General features: G+C 34.5%; 1 protein-coding gene across 4 annotated transcripts in view; it reads left to right on the top strand.

The window, feature by feature from the left end:
* The window catches only part of LOC143226051 (uncharacterized), a 49,094-nt gene that overhangs the window by 3,244 nt on the left and 20,576 nt on the right, over positions 1–25,274 (top strand). For all 4 annotated transcript variants that reach the window (XM_076456466.1, XM_076456467.1, XM_076456464.1 and 1 more), the window contains exons 3-6: positions 2,442–2,546; positions 9,100–9,267; positions 9,512–9,772; positions 12,054–12,121. In XM_076456466.1, coding sequence (XP_076312581.1) covers positions 2,442–2,546; positions 9,100–9,267; positions 9,512–9,772; positions 12,054–12,121 — 602 coding nt within the window. The remainder of the gene's footprint in view (positions 1–2,441; positions 2,547–9,099; positions 9,268–9,511; positions 9,773–12,053; positions 12,122–25,274) is intronic.

Raw genomic sequence — 25,274 nt, 5'->3', positions numbered from 1 at the left:
AGTCTAACTTAATTTTTTTCACTTTTACTTTCGCTAACTTTTTTCCTCTTTGAATCTGCATGTATTTAGAACACTTGAGAGAATAATTTAAAAATATCTAGCTTTGTAGTTACAACAAAATTAAACATATCGAGAAAGACTTAGAAGCTTCGAGTAAGATGATATCAACAATATTAAAAACTCCTAGTACAATTATTAAATTACATACACAATGCATGATATGTACAGAGTTTTATAAAACTTGTCATAACAGTCACTTTTTTAAAATAATTAACTTTTGATACACTTGTTATGAAAACTAAACTGTCATTAAATATTAAGTCACTGAATAAACTAAATAGTAACTCTTAAGCTGAACAGCCCTTTTATACTCAATAGTCAATATTTTCTTCAGTTTAGCTCTTTTTTCCCTTGTTCTGTTATTCATTTCCTGATGTGAGTTTGTAGTGGTTGGTGCCACTTGTATAGGCTTTTCTATTTCACATACTTCTTCTTAATCAGAATTTTTATTGCAGTGGTGAAAAATATAAATATCAAAGCTGACCTTAAATATTTTAAAGGTCAAAGAGAATTCATCTTAGCTCAATGACTACTACTATTTTGTATTTGTTATTGTTCTCGGTGTAATTGTAATTTGTACATTTAAAGTAGAAGTTGTACAATTTATTAATAACTGTAGGAGAAGAAATTGAAATTGTTTTATTAATAGCTTTTATTACAATAAATAGATATTAATGAAAATCTAAGAAATGATGCTTATTGTAGTATTTTGTTTTGGTTATAAAACTTTCTGATGAAAAGTTATACTTTTGTTTAGAAACGCACATATGTACAACCGAACATAAAACTGGGGAATAACAAGTTCCAATGAAATAAATATTATAACATGGATATTTAACAGAAGAGGTTAAGATTTCAACAGCTGCATACTAAATTCATTGAAATTTTGTTTTGTAACTTCAGTTTAGGGAAAATAATTGTATTTGTGAACAAAGTTTTAGTAACCAAACTTGATATGAATTGTGACCATTTTTTCAAGTTTATATTGTCTGTTGACTGAATATACATTGGTTGGTTCAATAAGCTGATCCTATATTGAAGAAGAAATGTTTACTATAATTATAAGAGTACTGTGTGTATCTACACAGAATGTGTAACTTCTGTTTGGATGTCCAAGTTTATTTTATGAAAACAAAAACCACACAAAAAAAATGTTACTAACATGTTTATATTCAAAATATGTCTGTGAAATGATTGTATCAGTTTAGCTCAGACTTTGACATGTTGGAGCATAAGAATAAAAATATTTTTTTCCATTGTGCTATTTGCATACTGCACTTGCATATCTTCTAGAATTTCCAAAATGCATGTGTAGTTTCTTCCATATTCCTGTTTATTCTGTCTGGTATTTACTCTTTCTACCCCAAACTGTCACTAAATCAGCAGTGCAGAGTATCATGAATAGATAAGAACTCTGAAATAATTACATAATATCGTGTTGAATGGTACTCGGTAAAATGTCATTCTATGTGCACTTTGAACCCCAGATAATAAAAATATTAATTTTTTTCCCATTTTTAATGGACTCAAAGCCATGGAATAAATGGTCAACGTTTATTATAATAATAATTTCTTTTCTTGAAGTGAAAATCATAGATGTGATGTGTTTTGTTGTAGAGAGTTTGGTTGTTGCTTTAAAAAATTACAATTTTATTTGACTTATATGAAATATAACTATTGTCTTTTAGTTTATGAGAACTGTGTGTGATATTTAACTATTCAGGGTGAATTTTGAACATAATTGCCTAAAGTTTCTGGTTTCCTTTGATTTTTCTTTACATGGTTACATCTTATCATAAGTTTGTTTAAGAAATGACTGATTATCAAAATGGAGATGTTGGATGATTTACATCAGGCTTTTACAGATTTGCACAAGTACACTTGTACATGAATTTTGCCTCTTGCTTCTTCACCAAAGAGGCTGTGTATGCACCAGTTAGATCTTTCAAATAAATAATTTATTTAATTATCCTCTCTTCCTTGTAAGTTTCAAGTATTTAAGTGAATGTGCCGTTATTTAAGATTATATAAATTTTAAGCCTTGAAACAGTACTTTGGAAATTATTTTAAATTGACTATATTCATAAATTTGAAAGGACAAATCAGTTACAGCAGGTTTATACTCATCAACAGTTATAATAATTAAAGGAGCAATTTAAAATGTTTTGATATATTATTAATCTTTATTATCATTACATTGTGTATTCACTAAATAGCACTACACTCTTTATCTTAATATCAAAGAATAAAGCAGAAACTTTATAAAAGGAAATTTGTATTTAAATACAAATATTCAATTTTTTTTGTTATAAAGAAGGATTTTTTTTTTTTTAAATATAGACTGGTAATTATTTAACCATGATTTTTTTGTTTTATTTTAGGCCAGTCACTATAGTGATTTCCAGTCAATTGAAGTTTCAACATCAGCAGTTCTTCATTACTGTAAGAGAAAAATTTTAATCCCATACTTCAGACTTTTGGCTTTGGTAAGTGTGTGCATGTCTGTACACATAAGCTATTTTCAACATAGAGAAAAAGTGGAATTTTATTTCTATCTTTTAAACTGCTTGCTTTTCTAAATGTATGTGCTGTTTTCAACATAATAAAAAGTTAGATAATCCTGTATTTATGATACGTCTCATCTCTGCATCCAGATCAACAGTTTTCATCTTGAAGTCATACTCTTCTGCTTGAGAGACTTTTATGCTACCAACATTGTTTAACTTTCATGAAATATTTGTGCACAATCATGTGAAATTGTGCTATTGTATGATGATGAATCATGTACCAAAATCCTCCACTAATAGGAGTGTGATGTACCTCCCTGTGTAAATTCTCTCTCAACATTCAAGTGTGAAAATCCCCATTCTATTTCTTGATGCAGTTGTGCTAAGTTGCATTTGTTTTGCTGATACTTGAAATATGTTACTTCAGAAACTTTGTATTTTCAATCTTTCAATACAGATTTACAAGTGAATTTATAATGAACTCTATTGTAATTACAGCTTTGCCTGTTAAGATTGTGACAGCATTGTTCACCATGTAGTTGAGTACATGTTAAGTAGACTGTTTTCTTCTGTTCCTGCCACACAATTTCCTTCAGAGAATTTTGAAACTAAAGTTCAGGAGTATAAGTAAAACTACTTTTTCCACCCAGTAATTCCCTACCTAATGAATATCTCTTGACGTTTCCTAAGCATTTCCTTCAAGTTTTCTCCCATTGTTTTATGCCTTTTTCTTCCTTTCTTACTAGGTAACACACCAAAGTTACTGTTTAGATATAATTCATTCTTAACATTTAACTCATAGTATTTAATGTTTAGGTATAACTCATTACTATGTAACATGTATATAAATCATACATCATTTGGGTCTTGTTCATTACTTCTTAACTTGTACTACCGTGTTTCTCCAATAATAAGACCTAGTGTGATTTTTGGGGATAGTTTTAATATAAGCCCTACCCTTAAAATAAGCCCTAGTTAAGAGTGGCAGGAAGAGGAAAGAAATAAAAAAAAAAAATAAAAAAAAATAATTTATTAATTAGTTTAATAGTTAGTTAATTAGTTTGTTTAAGTATTAATCAGTTAGTTTAATAGTTTAATAATAGTTTATTTTAAATGGTTAGTTTAATAGTTTTACTTTGTAACTTCATTTTTTTAATATATCAAAATAAGACATCCCCCGAAAATAAGCCCTAGTGTCATATTTTGGAGTGAAAATTAATATAAGCCCTGTCTTATTTTCGGAGAAAAAACACGGTACATATACACTAATGTTTAAGCATACTTACTTACTCCTTACTCCCCTCAGTGTGGATTCCTGTATGTGGTGAGGGGACCTCCCAGGGAAGGTGCTGTTCTTTCAGTTTATCTCCTCTGGGATCTAAACATCCATCCACGTGTTTGCCATGCGTGGCAACCCGTGAAGGGGAGGAGAGGATCTTGGTGGTTGAGGGGTCCAACCCTAACACACAGGCCTTGAATTCCTGGAGACTGGCAGCCTTAGGGTGGCCCCCCTTGGGTCAGTCGGCTGGTCCACTCAGGCTATGGTCAACCAAGTGCCAGTGTTGGATGTTCTCAACAGGTATTGTGAACATTATATCTGATGCTGGTGTTTGGATATAGTATTCATGAAACCCTGGCATTGCTGCAGTGTCCTTGTTTGACATTGTAGTGCGTCCCCTCGTAAGGCTCCATGGTGGGTGGGGTCAGTGGGCACTGAAATTTCCCATTCTTTATTATGGATACTCCAAATAAAAATCTTAATAAAATAGTGAAAAAACAGTCTATAGGTAAACAACCATGTCTTGAAGATTCTGAGCAGCAATCCTCACCATCTGTACCACCTGTTATACTTCATTTTTTTTATATTGCACTCGCTTTCAGACAAACCTGTAGGGCAAATGTTTCCCTTTTTCATTCAGAAGGGGCTAGAGGGACTTGCTGGCTCTCCAAAGTCAGTAAAAAAGCTTTGATCTGGTGACATATTGGTGGAAACATCTACATCTTAACACAGTGAATTCCTGTTGCATTCAAAGGCAATTTGGGATATACCTATAGAGGTTACACATCATGCTACTTTGAATTCATCATGGGGAGTTATTGTTGAGAGGGATTTGAAGAACACCCCAGAGTCGGAGATTCTCGCTGGTTTCTCAACCCAAGGAGTTTTTGCAGTGAGGCATATCTCCACTCGCAAAGATAGAATTATGGTGTTGACTAATGTCCTCATTCTGATATTTACATCACCACGTTTGCCTGCCATTATCAAGACAGATTATCTTAATAGCTGAGTACGGCCATACATTCCAAATCCTCTCCGATGATTCCAGTGTCAACGGTTTGATCACTCAAAGGCGTCATGTTATGGTTCATTGACGTGTCCTCGTTGCAGTGGCAAGGACAATGATGCCTATGAGTGTGAAACGGACCATCATTGCATAAATTGCAATGGCTCTCACCTGTCCGACTTTTGTTCTTGCCCTAAATGGATGGAAGAAAAGAGGTGCAGCGTTTGAAAACAATTCATAACATTACCTATCCTGAGGCTCGAAAACTGCTGTCCACCACCTCATTTCAGACGTATGCTGCTGCACTTCATTCTACAGCTACTGTGGGAATGGAGACAGATCTCTCTGTGCCTCCTAAAGAATTGTTCTCCGAACAAATGAAAAGTCTTTTGACCTCCATGGTTAAAAAAGTTGATGAATAAACTTCGACACTTATCTCTGTCCCTTGTATGCATTCCACCAAACTCCAAGATCCGCATCCTTTGGTTTCAGGCACAGATATTACCTCTGATCCATCTTCCTCTCTCACTTCAAGATGCAAAACAATTATTCATTTATGTCCTCAGTCTCTGGAATCCCTTTCTAACAGCAAAGACCTGCTCAGTTGACCCAAGGCAGGATCTATGGAGGTTGATAGACTTCCCTCGAATAAGGAAAGTAAGGAAAAAAGATGTGGTCATAAACAGAAGGGTTCTCACTCAATTTGCCTACACATAAATGAGAATGGCCACCTTGATATAATGGAACTGTCAAGGTTTACATTCTAATCTGAATGATATCAAAACACTGATTGCTTCCTACCATCCTGTATGACCTTAGAGAGGATGGTTAATGCTTGTCTTGTTTGGTTCCTTGAATCAAATAATCTCCTTGTCCACCCAGTGTGGGTTCTGACAACAGTGCTCCACCATGGACCGCCTGATTTGACTTGAAACGTCAATCAGAGCCTTGTCAAAAGACAACATCTTGTGTCAATATTCTTTGACATTGAGAAGGATTATGATACAACATGGTGGTATGGTATTTTGAGAGACATCCATATATATGGGTTATGTGACCAGTTGCTCATTTTTATTAAAAATGTTTTAATGGACAGGAGATTCAAAGTTCGTGTGGATTTGACACTTTCCCCATTTTTTTTCTACAGGAACTTTGGGTTCCTCAGGGCTGTGTTCTGAGTGTCACACTTTTCAGTGTAAAAATTAATGCCATCACTGAACAACTCCCTCTCACTGTTGCAAATGGGCTCTATGTTGACAACTTTCACACCTCATGTCAGTCATCAAACATGAGGTATATTGAGGGGCAGCTACAGAATGCCCTCAGTTGTTTACTGAAGTGGATTACAGCAAACAGCTTTACCTTCTCTTTCTCTAAAACCATTTGTATGCACTTTTGCCACCAACGAGGTATTTACTCTGATCCTGAACTCCATTTTGGTGAAGTTGTGCTGCCTGTGGTCTCTGAGACTAAGTTCTTAGGGCTTATCTTTGACCATAAGCTAACCTCTATGCCACACATCAAGCAGCTACGGGTCAAATGTACAAGAGTGCTGAATGTCCTCCACGTCCTCTCTACCACTACTTGGGGAGCAGATCTACATTCTATGCTAAAGATATATTGTACTTTTATTTGATCAAAATACAACTATTGATCACTGGTCTATGGCTCAGCTAGACCATCGGCCTTAAAGATGCTCAACCCTATTCATCATCAAAGACTTTGGCTCTGCACTGGGGCTTTCTGCACTTCCCCAGTTCTGAGCTTATACATAGTCTCATGAATCTTCTTTGCACCTCTGCTGTTTGCAACTGTCTTTACTATATGCTTTGAAATTTTGTTTCTTTCCAAAGCATCCCACCTGGGGTTGTGTTTTCCTTCCTTGATGGGCCATGTTTTTTCAGACTAGATGGTTTGCCATTGCTCCTTTTGGTCTTCGTATTCAGGCGCAGTTAGATGAATTGGTGTCTGTTCTTGGATAACATTGCTGTATTCTCTGGTCAGCCCATCCCACCATGGCTTCTTAAAGTCTCCTGTTGTGACCTATTTTTAAGTCATCTGAGAAAAGTAGACACTCCTGATTGGAAATACTGTTTGTTGTTTGCTGAACATCTTTTGAACCATCCTTTCATTCCTATTTATACAGATGGTTCAAAAGCAGGTGACTGTGTGGGTTCTGCCATGGTTACGTGCATAATCCCCTCTACAGCTTCTGTGTACACTGCTGAACTGTTTATTTCTCTTGCCCTGGATCACATAGAAGCTGAACAGTACTCCAACTGCACTATTTATACTGACTCTCTTAGTTCTCTACTGTCCCTGGAATTACTTCATGTTGGTTCACACCCTGTTCTCGCCAATATTCAAAACCGACTGGCCCATTTCTCTTTAACATTTACTTCTATCCAGTTATTTTGGATACCGGGCCACGTTGGTATTGGCAGGAACGAGCTCACCGACACTGCAGCTAAGTCTATCTGCTCTGGCACTATCATCGCTGTGCTTGTCCCGTACCTGATCTGTGGTCCTGTATTTAAAGCTTGGCTCCATGCTAACTGGCAGTCAACTTGGAGTGAGAAATGCGAAAACAAGCTTTTCCAAATAAAACCCTATATTGTACTTTGGCTGTCTTGTTCCCATAAGGATCGGAAAGAGGAAGTTGTTTAATTAGACTACACATTGGTTACAGTTTTTTAACTCATCATTTTCTTTTATCTGGAACTGATGCACCAGTGTGTAGTTTGTGTAACACTCGGATCCCAATAAGCCACATTTTACTTTCTTGTCGTCATTATGATTCTCAATGATGGCACCATTTTGAGCATGTTCTGTCCAAAGGTTTGTCCATAACATTAGACAGTGTTATTGGTGTTGGTGACACTGTCCACCTTGGTAATGTTTTCAGTTTTTTAAAGGCCATTAATCTTTTTAATGCCATTAAAGTTTTAAAATGTACTCTACACCTTTTTAATGTGGCTCTCTTTTAAAAACCACAGTTCATCTAGTTTGATTCGATTTAGAGTCAACAAATAATTGTTTAGTTGAAAACACCCTTAAATTGATCAATTTCTTGAAAGTAATCAACTAATAGAAATCAGCATTTTTCATCATTTCAACAATTCAAGTAATTAAAATATTACCATTATTATTTTCCATTATTATATCTGATTTGAATCATAGTTGTTTAGCTTAATTGGTATCACAACTTTCAAAAACAGCAAACTCATTAATATTGATGTTCCCAATTATAGCTATTTTTGTTTATTCAAACTATGGAAAGCTCATGTTAGAATAAATGATTAGTTAAGTGTAATTAATGATTAGTAAATGATTAATTGATTAGTAAAATTTATTAATTGTCCAATTATAGCTCTGTCTAAATAGTGAGATTAGACAATCAGTTTCATGACATACACATGTGCAGTCCCAAAGTGTAACGGTCAGTTTTGTGACAACAGGAAGTAAGCCTCATATTTTCTAATTCACATCTGTCAATATTATAAAGCTATTTCAAAACTGTTCATAAGGTTTATTCTTTTGCACTCAGGTTTTGAAATACTTCAGAATCCCCATACACTGAAAATAAGCATTTTGGAATTAACTGTATGAATATGAGGCAGTAGAATTAGTTTTATTTGATGTTGACCTTTCACCTTAATGTATTAATTTGATTTTAACATACTTCCATTACAACTTAGACAATTGGCCCATTAAAATTATCATTTGATAATCAGTAGCTAATTGCTTAATCTTGCACCAGATATGATTAAATAATGTTGTATAAGTACTATTAAAATGCATTTTAGCATTCTAAAAATATGATATAAATTTTAAAAAGATTAAAAAAAATATCTTAAAAGTGGGTCTTTTTTTTTTTTTTTAAGTTTTTGTCATTTTCATCCATTGCTCAATACTTTTACTTTGTGAAAATTCTATATAAATTATCCTTAAAGTATAATTGTTAAAATAACTTGCAGGGTGTAAATATTTTGTCATTATACTGAAGTGAATGTAATTTTTTCACAATATTGGAATTTTTTTAAAAATTAAAATAACTATTTATTTTTCTTTACAAGACAACTTTTTACCATATGTACTACTAAGAATTTTTTATTGGTTGTTTAGTGCATTAGCTAATTAATATTTTTACTATTTTATATCAAGCATGAAAATGTAAACAAGTGTTTTATTAAAACTTGTATGTTTGATAGAAAATCATTTCACATTTACTTTTACATGTATTTTAGCTTGGATGGCGACCACTTCTTTCTCCTGGGACTCCTCAAGATGTAAATGTGTGTGTAAAAGTCTTTAATACTGGCTATACAATTACTGTGCTCGCATTTATTGTGATTGGTTACATTCTACAGTATGCTGCATGTTTTAGGAGAGATGGCTTTGGCCCCTATATGATGGTGAGTGAACTTATTGAAAATGATTTTCAAGATAATAGTTTCTCTAATGCTAGAATATTAAAAGAGTTAGTTTTGAGAACATTTTGTTTGAAATGACAAAAATAATTATACCTGAGTATGATATTCGAGGCTGGGAGTATTCCTTTATTTTTTTTGTAACACTTATTATAGTTTGGATTTGTATTAATGTTTACTGTAGCTATTATTTTTCAAGTATTAAGATTTATTTTGCATACTTCTTTAGGAAAGATCTGTACTGCCACAGTTAAAAGTGAAATCTGCCCATCCAGCTTCATTGTTTCTTTACCATTATCCTTTGGAGTTTAATAATAGCTACTATAATCATCTGTCTTTTCCAATACAACCACAACCACAACAGCATTGTAATGGTAATGCAGTTGGTGTCTACTTTTTGCCTGATGTTTTACACCTCTCCTCATATATATATGTCCTGTATCAGATGAGAGTGCCAGAAAGGGAGCAGTTAGAACATCTAATGGAAAGGGTTAGTTTTATTTTAAATGTGCCACTAAAGTTTGTGATATGTGTTATACGTGTACATCCTTATTCATATCCAGGCTGATTTTCAGATCGATGTGTGACCTTTTCACAAAAATAAAAAAAACATAGAAAAAATTACACATACTTTATTTTTTCTATTGCATACGAATTGAATAAAATAAAAAAAGTCAACATGTCTAAAAGTAGTAAAGGGAGTTTTGCCTGTGAGCATAACTTGGGAAAGGTAATTAATTTCATATAATATTACTTATCTAATGAAGCATTATCTTGAAGTTTCCAAGTAACTCTTTTGCAATGAGTTTGGTATAATGTACACAAATTCTTTTATACATTTGCACATGTTAAGTGTTTGCACTATAAATTTTGATACATCACATGTATCTTCACAAAATTTGGTAGAGTTTTAACAAAGACAAGTTTTTGTACACAAAAAACAGATGTTTTAATGAAATATTTGTACTAAAGATTTGTTTGTGAAAACATTGAGTCTGTTTTATTACTAGTCATTAGTGCAAAGTGCTTTCATGTTATGATTAAAATAAAACTATTCTCCATCCCAAAAATCTCAAATATTATTTGCATAATCTCTGAAGCTTCCCAAATACATTTCAAACATTTGTTTTCAGTTATAATGTTATTTTATATACTCTTACTATATGTGGGGTCCAATTGATCAACCTTTTAATCATCATAAAAAATTAGGAAACAAGTATAAATTATGCTTTATTTTGTGCTGGAATGACTATATATTATAAGTGAAAATACAAAGTTCAGTTTAAGTAGCTTAAGTCTCACCACATTATATGTTTATATATATTTATTATATTGACCTTCCAGTCATGCCAAGCTAACATTATGTAACTTGCATTGACGTGGTACCCATGTACTCGTGTTACGTATCCAGTAATGTAAAAGTGACCTCTAGTCTTCTTTGTCTTTGCTCTGTTTTAGTTTAACTAGTATTTTGTAATTTGTAGTCGCATTTCAGTTATTATACATTATATATGTCTATGAATTATTACTGCTCAGAAATAAATTATTAAACTTATTTTTCTTAAACTCTAGAACAGTAAATAAAGCAAATAATTATCTTCTAGCTATGACCTTCGAACTCTTGCTGCTGGACATAAGTTGTTAAGCCTCTGAAAATTTTGCACATGGAGGATATGAAACAAAATTTTTTTTTGTTTTTTATATGTAAAGTTGAATAACCAAAATATCAAAAATAACTGTACTGATACCAAAGAATTCCACTGTAATTTATTAAATTTAGTAAGAAAGACATATTTAGGTTTAAATATGAAACCTTTGAGCAATCTAAAGACACAACCTACCTATCTTGAAAACTTGGTTCAAAAGAATGTGGTAGCCTTTTCACATATTAAAATCAGTGGGAAAGTGTATATAAAGGACTGTTTCTAAAAATGGAATGAGGTGAACAGGGTCACTATGTGTGAGTCAGCAAATAAGCCATATCTCAGAAAAATAAAAAAATATATTATATTCTAGCTTGCTAATATTGGTAATTTGATTTCCTAATTTGTATGAAACTATAGACTTAGTATTTTGTCATTACAAACTATTAATTTTAAACAGTGCTGCATTCAGCATGCCACATGACTCACTAAAATTGATATTGAGGTGTGTTCTTTAATATTCACTTTTGAGTTAAGAAATTAATTCATATGTGAATTAAAGTGTGAATTATAATCTACAATTTAATTCCAAATTTATTGACAAATTCAAAAATAGTAGTTCAATAAACTATGAATGCAAGTCAACAAATGCAATGATATGGCCTTTGACCCATGATCCATCACAAAAGGGTTAATATTGATGGTTAAAAATAATTTTAATATTCACAAAATTATATGGCATGACCTTGGAAACAAAATCTAGGTTTAATATCTGTAATTATTAGACTACATTTGATGGGCTTTTCAAAGACTTTTCTTCAATTCAAGGAAGTAAATTTATCAAAAATTAATTTCTTTGCAGAAAAATTTATAGAAAGAGAATAAACATACTATGGTTGAGGATTTTTATTTGGATACAAACTGATTGGTTGATTCTCAATAGTAGTTTATAGTGTTGGTACTAACTAATATCCTAATATATACAATAACTTATTTTTTAGATGAACCCAAACCTTTTGTTTAAATAAACAAACAAAAGGGAAATAGAAAAGGTAAAAGAAATAGTGTTTGCCCTTACTAATTTTAAGAACTGAATGTTTGAGTGAAAGTAAAATATTTTATCCACAGGTTTTTCTACAGACAACAGTAACCCATGCCTGGCACTTATCACAGAGAAAATTGATTCGTAGACTAAGGTATGCTTTTTTTTTTTTTTTGCTTTAGTATGGTAAATTTATGCAATAAAATAAGTTTTAATTCAATATTACTTACATTGGCCTGTAAATTTAAACTTCACAAAAGTTGGTTTGGTCTTAATAATGAGCTCCTTATTTCAGCTATTCAAATTTTGAAAATAATATTAATTGTTTTTATATCACATAAGGGTTTTTGCAAACTGGTAAGTAAATAAAAGCTTTTACTTATACCAAATTATTATTTCATTTTCTACAAAGAATGTTGATCTTCATTCGTCCTAATGTTTTTGTGTGAAATTTAGAACTTTTAGTCTCTAAACTGTGTTGTGGTCTTTCTTTTACGTATTACATCTGGAGCATCATGTTTCAATGACCAGCAGTGATCGGTCATCGTACTGATGTTCCACTTTCTCTGATATGTTCTCTCCATTTCTGTAATGTCTTGATTAAACCTTTCCCCTTATTCATGTTGGTGGCTCCCAAGGTATTTAGGGAACTAGTATATGAGTGTAAGAATGCACTTTCAAACTCGTATCACAACCCAATTATTATTGATAATATTTTTTTAATTTGGATCCTTATTGTCTTGTAAAAATATAGCAATAACATCTTTAAAGGCAATCCATGCTTCTTTTTCAGCTTTTCTCGTAGTTCTTTCAAACTGTTCATCCAAAGTCAATTTCCTAATCTAAGGCTCAACAAAAATGTGTTCTTTAGGTTTTGTTTCTGAAAGAACTGAGAATTGCCCACAGAGATACTCAAAACAGATTGCTTCATTAAGCCAAGTTCTATGTGAAATGGAGGTAATAGAACTTTTTTTGTGCCAACCAAATGTTCAGTGTTTTTGATCCTAGTATCGGCCTTATCTGCATGACCATTGCATCTTTATCCAGTGCTAATTTTGCACTGTGCTGACCCATTCACACAAAAAAACACATGGAAACTTTGTATAATTGAATCGTTGACTCAACAACAAACAAAGGACATTTAAGTCTCCACAAAGTAGCCAACTGTGTTCTTTTATTTGACCTTATTAAAAAGAATTTCAAAATTTTAGTATGTTTCCATCAAGTGAATGGAATAAGCACTAGGAAGAGATGAAATTTTCTTTTTTCCTATGGATCTGATCTCCAAATGAAAATTTAAATAAAATAGTGAAAAAACAGTCAATAGGTAAATGACCATGTCTTGAAGACTGATCAGCAATCTTCAACATTTGTACCACCAACATCCTACATTCTCTTTCAGAGAAACCTTTAGGGTAAATGCCCCCCTTTTTTATTCAGAAGGGACTGGAGGGACTTGCTGGATCTCTAAAGTCAGTAAAGAAGCTTTGATCTGGAGACATATTAGTTGAAACATCCACATCCCAACACAGTGAACTCCTCTTGAATTCAAAGGGAGTTGGGTATATACCTATTGAGGTTACACCTCATGCTTCTTTGAATTCATCACGAGGAGTTATTGTTGAGAGGGATTTGAAGAACATCCCAGAGTCAGAGATTCTTGCTGGTTTCTCACTCAAGGAGTTTCTGCAGTGAGGCACAGCTCCATTTGCAAAGATGGAGTTACACTACTTAGAAATATCTTCTTTTTGACATTTACATCACCATGTGCACCTGCCACCATCGAGGCAGGTTATCTTAATTGCAGGATATGGTCATACATTACCTTCATTATTTTCCCATTTTTCATAGATGGTTGACAATAATCCATGAGGCAGTGATCATTTTCCTATAATTTTGAGAAAAATTGACTGTGGTCAATGCCACACGAACTGCATGGCCCGGTGGGAGCTGAATCACACAAACTGGCCCTCTTTCACTGCTCTCTTGGAACTTGATCCTGCCATCGTGAATCAGCCATCAATAGACGACTGTGTGGCAGCAGTAACTGACTGTATTATACAAGCAGCTGCTCAATGTATTCCTGTAACCTCGACACAAGTTTTTCTCTATATCCATGGTGGAATCCTGCCTGGCACATAGCACGGAAGGCTCAAAAACGGGCCTGGGATACTTTCTGTAGATATCCCACACTTTCACACTGCATCGCTTTCCAATGGGCCCATGCACATGCTAGGTGGGCAAGACGTCAAAGCCAGAAAGAATCTTGGATTAAATTTATAACTAGAATATCTTCTACCACCAGTTCCAAGGTCATATGGGACAGGGTTTGAAAGGTCAGTGGTCACTACAATTCTGTCCCTCTCGATCTTACTCTCTGATGGCTAAGAGATAGCTGATGTCCAGAGCATCGTTGATACTCTAGGTGAAAGCTTTTGCCGGGTTATTCACCCTGATCCTGAAATTCGTATCGGTAAAGTTTCACTTCATGTGGTCCCTGAGAACAAGTTGTTAGGACTTATTTTTGACTGTAAGCTGACCTTTATACCACACATTAAGCAGCTATGGGTCAAATGTACAAGAGCACTGAACATCCTCCGTGTTCTCTCTACTACAAGCTGGGGAGTGGATCGATGTTCTATGTTAAAGATATATCATGCTCTTATTCAATTGAAACTCGACTATGGCTCTGCCAGACCCTTGGCCATAAAGATGCTGGACCCCATTCATCATCAACGACATCGACTCTGCACTGGTGCTTTCTGCACCTCCCCAGTTTAGAGCTTATACGTAGAGTCTCGTGAACCTTCTTTGCACCTTCGCCGTCTGCAACTGTCTTTACTATATTCTTCGAAACTTCATTCCTTACCATAGCATCCCACCTGGGGTTGTGTTTTCCTTCCTTGGTTGGCCATACATTTTCAGAACAGGCGATCTGCCATTGCTCCTTTTGGCTTTCACATCCAGGCTCAGTTGGATGAATTGGGTCTGTCCTTGGATAACATTGTAGTATCCGCTGGTCTGCCTATCCCACCATAGCTTATTATAGTCCCCAAATATGACCTTTCTTTAAGTCATCTGAGAAAAGCAGATATTCCCAATTGGAAGTACTATCTTTTATTTACTGAACAACTTTTGAACAATTTTTCCATTCCACTTTATACGGATGGTTCCAAATCAGGTGACTCTGTGGGCTATCCATGATTTGTTGCAGTTCGGTGGTTGCATGCAGAATCCCCTCTACAGCTTCTGTGTCCATTGCTGAACTGTATGCCATTTTTTTTGCCCTGGATCATATTGAAGCTAAGCAGTACTCCAACTGCACTATTTATACTGACTCACTTAGTTTTCTACTGGCTCTGGAATTGCTTCACATTGGTTCACACCCTGTTCTTGCTGATATTTAAAACCAACTGGCCCATTTCTCATTAACATTTACTTTTATCCAGTTTGTCTGGATACCAGGCCATGTTGGTGTTCGCGGGAACGAGCTTGTAGACACGGCAGCTAAATCTATCTGCTCTGGCACTATCACTGCAGTTCCTACTTCATACATGGACTATGGTTCTGTATTCAAAGCTCGACTCCATGCCAGCTGACAATAAACTTGGAGTGAGCAACGCGAAAACAAGAGTTTCCAAATAAAACCCTATATTGGACTTTGGCCATCTTGCTTCCATAAGGATTGGAAGGAGGAAGTTGTTCTAACTAGACTATGCATTGGTTACTGTTTGTTGTTGTTTTTTTATCAGAAACTGATGCACTAGTGTGTAGTCTATACAACACTAAAATCACTATAAGCCACATTTTACTTTCTTGCTATCGTTACGACTCTCAACGATAGGAACATTTTAAATATGTTCTGTCCCAAGTTTTGTCTCTAACATTAGACAGTGTTATTGGTGATGGTGACATTGTCCACGTTGATAAAGTTTTTAGTTTTCTTAAAGACCATTAATCTTTTTAATGTCATTTAAGTGTTTTATATTTATTCATTAAACCTTTTTTTATTGTGGTTTCCTTTTAAGAATCACAATCTCTCTAGTTCGATTTGAAATTAGAAAATGGCTGTAACATTAAATAACTCGACACAAAGACTGGAAAGGCCAACTTCAGATGACTAACGCTGCTGTTTTTACTATCCGTTTGAACTACCTGTTAGTCGTCCTGGCAAGTTATTATTACCATTTTGCTGCATGTCTTTTAAAACTTTTATTACTTTACCTTTTGATAATGACCGTAATGACTCATAACCCAGAACCAGGACTGGAAAGGCCAACTTCAGGTGACTAATGGTGGTTCTTTTACTTACCTGTTAGTCTTCCTGGCAGGTTATGCTAATTACCATTATGCTACAGAAAGTCCTTTACAACTTCTCTTATTGTAGTTTCTTTTTTAACATTGTAGACTGGATGCCAACATTGGTTTTATGCTATTTATGGTTTTACATGCTGTTTTGTTTTACCTTCATTTCCTTTTATGAATTTTACTACATTTACTTTACTTTTACCTTTTTACTGGATGTTTGGCAAGTTATTGTTACAATTTTGCTGCATGTCTTTTAAAACTTTTATTACTTTACCTTTTGATAATGGTCGTAATGACACATAACTCGGAACCATGACTGGAATGGCCAACTTCAGGTTACTGACGGTGGTTCTTGTACTTACCTGTTAGTCTTCCTGGCGAGTTATGATAATTACCATTATGCTACAGAAAGTCCTTTACAACATTGTAGACTAGATGTTAACATTGGTTTTCTGCTGTTTATGTTTTTAAATGCTGGTTTGTTTTACCTTCATCTCCTTTTATGAATTTTATTACATTTACTTTATTTTTACCTTTTTACTGGACGTTTGGCACAGATAGCTTAGCTGCTTTGTGCAATAAAACAATAAATCAGCTAATCAACCAATACAAATTAGTAAATAATTTACTTTAGTTATCTCATGGATTACAACAGTTGTATCTCAAACTTCAAATAATTTTCCTTTTTGTTGAAAGTCCACCCAGATGGGTTCAATTATTTTACCCTTTGCAAAACAAAGTATTCTTGTATCTCAAAGTCTAAAACTCACTTTAAAATATTTCCCATTACTTCTAATAACTTGCACACTGACTAACTTGTTTTATTTCACTAACTTTTCTTTGACTGAACTTTAATTTCATTTCAATTGACTTACTTGGTATTTTATGTTTATATATTGTTTACTGAGACCTTGAACTTTCTTTAAATTGTGGGAGTGGCACTGTAAGGTATTGAAAAAAATACCAAAGATTTGAATAACGTGATTCCAACAATATTAGTAAAGCTTTGACAACAATGTAATTGCACACACAATTTATGACTCGTACAGAGTTTCATAATGAAATTTGTCACAACTAACACTTTAAAACAATCCATCTTCAATATTCCTTTCTTAAAAACTCAACTGTCATTAAATATTAAGTCACAAAATAAACTGAATAATATCACTTACACTAAACAGTCTTGTATATGCAATAATTTATTCATAATTTCATGTAAGTGAAACAAAATCAGAGTTGAAATGTATTCAATAAAGTATTACTTATTGTCATACATAAAAATTTAAACTACAGATTATTATATTTGGTTGATTTCAGTGTGATTCCAATGAAAACATCAGTTCCTGATAGTCTTACCTCTTGTAATGCAAAACTATCAGTTTTCTTCTGCCCTTTAAACATTGTTTAAAAATTCTGAACTCTTGCATATCATATGACCAATAAGTAGGAAGAGCAGAGGAAGCTAGATGCACCAATAATATTGTACCATAATTATTGGTGCATCTAGCTTCCTCTGCTCTTCCTACTCAGTCATCACTTTCTTGACTGGTACAACAATCTTTGATGAAAGGTGAAAAACTTTCAAAATGTTATTTTATACTTGTGTTTCTACAACAACCAGGCAGATGTCATATGTTTAACCAAAATTCATCGTGGCACAAAAAATTTAGATAAGTGTTTTCTTCACTTGTGGTTACCATTTATGATTGTGCTGTTTTACCATTGCAAATTTTTCTTCACCAGTTTTATTTTACCATGTTTGCCCTTAATTGTTTCAACAATATTTTTTGCATTTGTTTCTTGTTACTGAATTAGAAGTGATCTTTGTACGAATTCACGTTTCAGTGTATTGACTATAGAAAATTCCATTACAGTAAAAAATCCTGGTGCTATTACTTCCCAGGAATTGGGTTTGATTTTATCTGCAGAGGGGGTACAGGCCTAAATTTGCAGAAAATTAAATTAGAATCATATGTTTGGTTGGCAAATTCTTCTGTCTTTCAACTTGACAATGTTTCTAATGAAGAATACAATAAAAGAGAAGATTAATTGGACTCTCTATTTTGTGTTTTGATTTGTCACACTCTACACTTTTCAGAAGTTTCTCCCTTCTACTTTATTTTTATTTTTATAGCTTGTTCTTCAGGTCCTTCATTGAAGCACATTCTGGTTTCACTGTGTGTTTGAAAAGTAGGTGATTTCATTATTTTCTTTTTCCTGCTTCAGTTAATTTTGGTGGAGGTTTGTTCTCATCCTCCTTCCTTCATACTGCTTCCAGTTTCCCATTGGATCTGTGATAAGTTTATCGACTTGTACAATCAATATTTAGTAGATTTTTCTGTGGGAGATATTCCTCAGGTACACTTTGTTTGGCTTTGTCCTTCTTTATGCATGGGGGAAAACTAAGTATTTCACATTTATCAGTGCTCAGACTGGTAAGTTAGATATTTGTGTCTTTTATTGTCCAAGTTAATTCAGATGAACTTTAGGTTAGATATCGATTATTACTTTGTAATTTTAGTCATTTTGTATATCATTTTTTGTATTGTGTACTTTGAAGACCTTGTAAATTTTGAGGTTTTTTTTTAACCAGTTATGTTTAGATAGTTTGTATGTTATATAATTACTGCTAGTCACATTTAATTCAGTGTTCTCTCTGACTATAGAAAATGAAGGTTTTTATCTGTCAAATCATGTATTGCATTATGTTCTGAACAGATGGTAGTTGGTTTACTCAGAATAAAACTTTTTTACCATGAGAAAATTAACAACTAACTTGAACAAATTTGTAATGGCTATCGTCAGATAGTTAGAAAACCAAAACAATTTTGAGAGCTAGGGGAAATTTTCTGCTTTTTTGCATGTTATTAGTCTACATTCTTTGTTGGGTTACTTAATTGAATAAAAATTTAATGCACTGCTACCATTAATATAAAAAAAGTAGGATTAACTGCCATCAACGTTTGACAGCAATAAAAAAAGGTTAGGTAAGTATTTTATTTCTTGGTATTTTTATAATTGCTATTTATTTAATATTATAAAAGTAACTAAAATGTAAAAGTTAATATTTTTGGGTTAGATAAGATTAGATTAGGTAAAATAAATAATATAAAAATGTTTCACAAGGCATGCATTCAAGGAGCTCATAGTATCTTGTGGGTAATGTACTTCAATAGCTTAAGGTGAACTGCATGTTCCCCAAGTGATTTACAACTTATAATGGTGCGAATAGTAATTATAGACAGTTGAAATGGCAATACAACAAATTTAATTTAAGTATAAATAGAAGTATACTGTTACAGGCTTAAAACTAATTAGGATAAATGAATGTAGTTTCATGTTACATTTCAAGTCATTCTAGAGTGAAAAAAATTATTCAGAATTATTTAAATTTTTGGTGGTTATAAGATCAGTCAAATTAATCCCACATAGAGATGTACTATTGAGAATAACAGATAAGATATAAAGTGTTGAAATGTATTTAGGGATTACACATAGGAAATTTGAGATGATGAAGAGTATTGTTAATCTTAACATGAAAATTACTTTTCATACAGAGTATTCAAAACAAATATGTAATACATTCATTGACAAATCTTTATTTTAGTTTGTTAAAAATACTTTACTAAAAGATATGATTTTTTTTGCATGTGAAATATTCATTACGTTATTAGACTGCCAAGTATTGTGAAGATAAACTTACTATATTAAGAGTTAAAAGTATTAAATCTATAAAGACTGTAAACAAGTACAAAGAGGTCATGTGTTGAGAGACAGTTGATGTTACTTGCATTTTTTACCATTCCTTTTCTGTCATCCTTTATCCTGATCAATTCTTCCTCCCAAAGACCTATGCTGCCTATGATGGCTTGGTTTTCTCACCTTCCATCTCCTACCTGTACTCCCACTTCAATACTGATTGGCATTTTTGTCTGGTTTGCTCCTTATGATGTTGTGACATGTCCTGCTTCTTTTCAGGGTTCATGTTCCAGACTTTTCATTTCCTGAAACTCTTCCCTTTTCCATGATCTTTCATCTGTCATTCTCACTGGTTGGGTTCAGCAACTTGTTAGGCTGACATATTTGGACTCATCCCTGGAAGGTCACCATTTCTACATTTATGCTCATCAAATTTTTTACATCACTGTGTTCTTGGCTGCTGGCCTTTAACTACCCTTTACTTTACCATATGTACTCATCATCATACATTCAGTAAAAAGGGGAAAAAGCTGATTTCTCTCCTTTCATTTCCCCTGGTTGCTTTTTTTCTCAGGTGGACAGAAGATTTGTAAAGCAAGATTTTCTTTTAGTGAAACCATGCTCACTGTTCAATAAATTTCTGAACTTTGTTAAATGACCTTGCAAATCAGCTTTTAACAGACTTTTCTAAACTTTTTTTACAACTGATGTAATACTAATGGGCCTGTAACTATTGGGATAATTTTTATCACCTTCCTTGAAAAGAGAGGTTACAGTAGCTAACTTCAAATCTTCTGATACCTGCCTACTATTTACTACTGACAAAAAATAGTAAGTGGCTCACGTATCCAACCTTTAACTTCCTTCACGATCCCCCTTGAAGTGGATTTCTATGCATGATGAGGGTTCTCCAATGGAAGGTTTTGTATTTTCATTTTACCTCCTCTGGGATCTGAATATCCACAGACATGTTTGCCATGCATGGAAACCCTTGAAGGGGAGGAGAGGATCCTGATAGTTTAAGCAGCCAACCTCAACATGCCACTTTGTCCTCAAATTCCTGTAGATAAGTGGCCTTCCCAGTGTCAGTTAGTTAGTTTGTATTGGACTAGGAGTCAACCAAGTGCCAGTATTTGGTGTTCTCAAAATGTGTTGTGGATATATTCTCTAATGTTGATGTTTGGGTATTGTGCTCATGAAACTCTGTTGATGCTGCAGTGTCTTTGTTTGGCATCCCCTCGTTAGACCCTATGGTGTGTAGGGTCAATGTACTCTGAATCTTCATCTTTTTATTATGGATACAGTAAAACACAGCTCACTGGTAAATGACAATGCCTTGAGGACTCTATTAATCTTTAACTCCTTTTGATCTTGTATCTCATTTTCTGATTTTGCATTCCTTGTCTGACAAAACTTTAGGGCAAATGTCTCCCTTTTGTGTTCAGAGGGCATTAGAAGGTCTTACTGGATCTCCAAAGTCAGTCAAAAAGCTATGATCTGGGGCCATCTTGATGGAAGCATCTACTTCAAAGCACAGGGAAATCCTCTTGAATTCAAAGGCCATTGGGAATATATCCATTGAGGTTACTTCCCACATTACTTTGAATTACTCATGAGGAGTTATTGTTGATAGGAGTTTGAAGAACATCTTAAGTTGGAAATCCTTGCTGGTTTCTCCAGCCAAGGAGTTTCTGCAGTGCAGTGTAACTCCATTCATAAAGATTTAATTATGTTGCCTGAGAGTTTTCTAATTTTGATATTTACATTGCCATGTTCACCTACCACTGGATATCTAAATTGTATGGCCATATATTCTCAACCCTCTTCAGGTGCTGGAATATACATCTGCCAACAAAGACCTGCCCAATTGATTGAGGGCAGGATCCATGGGGATCTACAGACCTCCTTATAATAAAGAAAAATGACATAGTGGTAAACTGAAGAACTCTCCACCCTGTCCTCCTTTGCTTAAATGAAAGTGGCCACTTTGGTACAGTGGAACTCTTGAGGTTTCCATTGTAATTTTGATGACATTAAAGCCTTGATTGAATTCTACCATCCCATATGTCTTTCTTTACAGGAAATGTTGCTGAAACCTGCTTGTATTCCCTCTTTTTGTCACGGTTTTCTTTATATCAAAATGATAGGTTGTGTACAGATAGTTTATTTGCTTTGCTCCAATAAATACTAATAAAAGGTTGTGTGACAGATGAGTACATGGAGGGATGCCACTGCTGATTGACCAGGATCTGTCTACCCTGTCTTAGCTGCTTGATACATCCTTGGGGACTGTAGCCATCCATGTTTCCTTGGGTCATACCATCATTGTTTGTTTTTTCTTTCTGTCTTCTGGAGAGATTTGTGATAAATCAGATCTTGATGCTCTCATTGAACAGTTGCTGTTTCCTCTTATAATTCTGGGAGACTCTAATGGACACAATCCCCTTTGAGGTGTTACTGATATTGATGGGAAGGGTCATTCCATAGAGTGCATGCTGTCATATCACAACCTTTCTATATTTAATATTGGATCTTATAGTTATTTTCATGCACCTATGTCAGTCTTTTACTGCCTTTGATCTATCTGCTCCCCTTCATTTTTCTCTCACTATTCTTTGATGGCTGACAGTGACCGACAGGGCAGCAATAATTATTTTATTAATTTGAGGAGATTGGCTGTGGTCGATACTACCTGATCCACATGTTTCAGTGGACATTGGACCAAGCCAACTGGCCCTCTTTCATTTCTTTCTTTCTTGGAAGTTGATCCTGTCACCATCTGTCTGCCTGTCATCAGTAGATGACTGTGTGATAGCAGTGATTGATTATCTCATCAAGGCATCTGTTTAATCTATTCCTGAGACCTTGACACATTTTCAATGATATCCTCATCTGTGGTGGAGTCCTGCTTGCCAGGAGACACAGAAAACTGACCTGGGATACCTGCAAAAGGTATCCCACTCTTTAAAACCACATTGCTTTCAAGAGGTTGGATATCAGAGCCAAAAGGAATCTTGGATTAAGTTCACTTCTAGTATCTCTTCTAACACCAGTTCCAACATCGTATGGGACAAGATTTCTAAAGTTAGTGGGAGGTGTATTTCCCATCCCCTTTCTTTCTTGATATTCAATGGCCAGGTAGTTGCTGATCTCCAGAGCATTGCCAATAGACTCCGTAAGAAATTTTCTCATGTATCTGGCACTTCTGTTTCTTCCTTCACTTTTTTGGTCATCAAGTCTTGGGTAGAGCAATTGCCCCTTTACATTGGTGGAACTACAATTTGCTCTTCATTGGTCTGACAGTACATTGTTTGGACCTGATGATGTTCACTATGAGATGTTGCACCACCTCTCTTCTGCCTCTCTTACTATTCTTCTGCTTGTTTAAAATTAGATTTGGAAGGAGAATGTTTATCCTGATTCTTGGCACCAGGTTATTGTTCTCCCTTTCTTTAAGTCTGGGAAGGATTCCAAGTTTCCTTCTAATTATTGTCCAGTTGCTCTGACTAGGTGTCTCTGTAAGGTCTTGTAGAGGATGGTTAATACTCAGCTTGTTTGGTTCCTCAAATCAAATAACCTCTCTTGCCCACTCAATGTGGATTCTGTCAACAGTGCTCCACTGTGGATTACCTGATTTGACTTGAAATATCAATTAGGGAAGCTTTCCACAAAAGAGAACATCTTATTTCTGTATTTTCTGACCTTAAGAAGGTTTATGAACATTACATGGTGGTATGGCACTTTGTGGAACTCACACTATGATGGATTGCATGGCCATTTATTCACTTTTATCTGGAACTTTTTAACTGGACAGGTTACTACGAGTCCATGTGGGTTTGACACTTTTCCATTCTTTTCATCAGGAACATAGAGTCCCTTGGGGCTGTGTCTTGAGTGTCACATTTTTTAGTATCAAAATTAATGCTGTCAATACAACTTCCTCATACTTTTGCAATTGGGCTGTTTGTCATCAACTTCCATGTCTTGTCCTGGTTGATGAACATGATGTTTATTGAGCAACAGCTTCAGTCTGCCCTGAGTGGCTTGTTGAAGTGGACCACAATGAATAGTTTTACCTTTTCTTTCTCCAAAACTGTTTGCATACACTTTTGTCACCAACAGGGTATACATCCTGATCCTTAGATTTGTATTGGTGATGATGTCCTTCCCATGGTCTCCGAGGCTTATCTTTGACCATAAACTTACTTTCATTCCTCACATTAAGTAACTACTTGTTAAGTGTATTGGGGCATTGAACATCTTCTATGTCCCCTCTTTCACCAATGACTGGCTCATTTTTCTTTATCCTCCATTGATATCCAGTTTTTTGGATACCTGACCACACCAGTATTTGTAGGAATGAGCTTGCTGACAATGCAGATAAGTTTGTCTGTACTTGTGCCATCACAGCCATTCCTATCCTATATCAAGTGAGTATCATTGTAACAAGCTTTTCCAGATCAAACATTTTGTTGTTCTGTGGCTGTCTTGTTTCTGTACGGATCTTAAAAAGAAAGTTGTTCTAACCAGAGTATGCATTGGTCATAGTTTTTTAACTCTTCTTTTTCTTTTACTTGGGACTAATCCACCAATGTATGGCATTTGTTGCATTCAAGTGGCTTTAACAACAACACCATGTATTTTACAGACATGAGCCAACTTTTTCTGAGTCACAAACAACAGAACAACCTACATTTCACAATCCCCAATGCTTTCTCCTTTCATTTTCACTGCCATGTTAAATGACACAAGTACACAACTCACCACATATGTCTACAAGTTAACAAAACTTATCAGCACAACAAATCCAATTCAAGAACACTCCAATCAATTGCAAGTCAATTTCGGTGACTTAACTCTCAACTTAGTAGTTTTTCACACTGAGCTGTGTACTTTTCTACTTGGTCCTGATATTGCCAAAGAAGAGCATGCCATTCTGCCATGTTTTTTGAAACAGCTAGAAACTACTGTCTGCTACCTAACCTAACTCCTCTTGAAATCAAAGGCCATTGGGGATATGTCCTTTGAGGTTACTCCCCCTGCAACTTTAAATTCCTCCAGAGGAGTTATAGTTGAGAGGGATTTAAAGAACATTCCTGAGTTGGAGATTCTCACTGGTTTCTCCAGCAAAGGCATTACTGTTGTGCACCAAATCTTCACTTGTAAAGACAGAATAATAGACCCTACCAATGTTCTGATATTAATGTTTACATCACCACATTCTCCTGTCACAGTCATAGTAGATTATCTGAACTGCAAGGTATGGTCTTACATTCCTAACCAGCTCAGATGTTTCCAGT

The sequence above is a fragment of the Tachypleus tridentatus genome, chromosome 9 (genome assembly GCF_004210375.1).
Source record: "Tachypleus tridentatus isolate NWPU-2018 chromosome 9, ASM421037v1, whole genome shotgun sequence".
In the NCBI taxonomy this organism is placed as follows: domain Eukaryota; kingdom Metazoa; phylum Arthropoda; class Merostomata; order Xiphosura; family Limulidae; genus Tachypleus; species Tachypleus tridentatus.
Note: the sequence above shows the minus strand (reverse complement) of the source record. Positions and strands in the feature narration are given on the sequence as shown.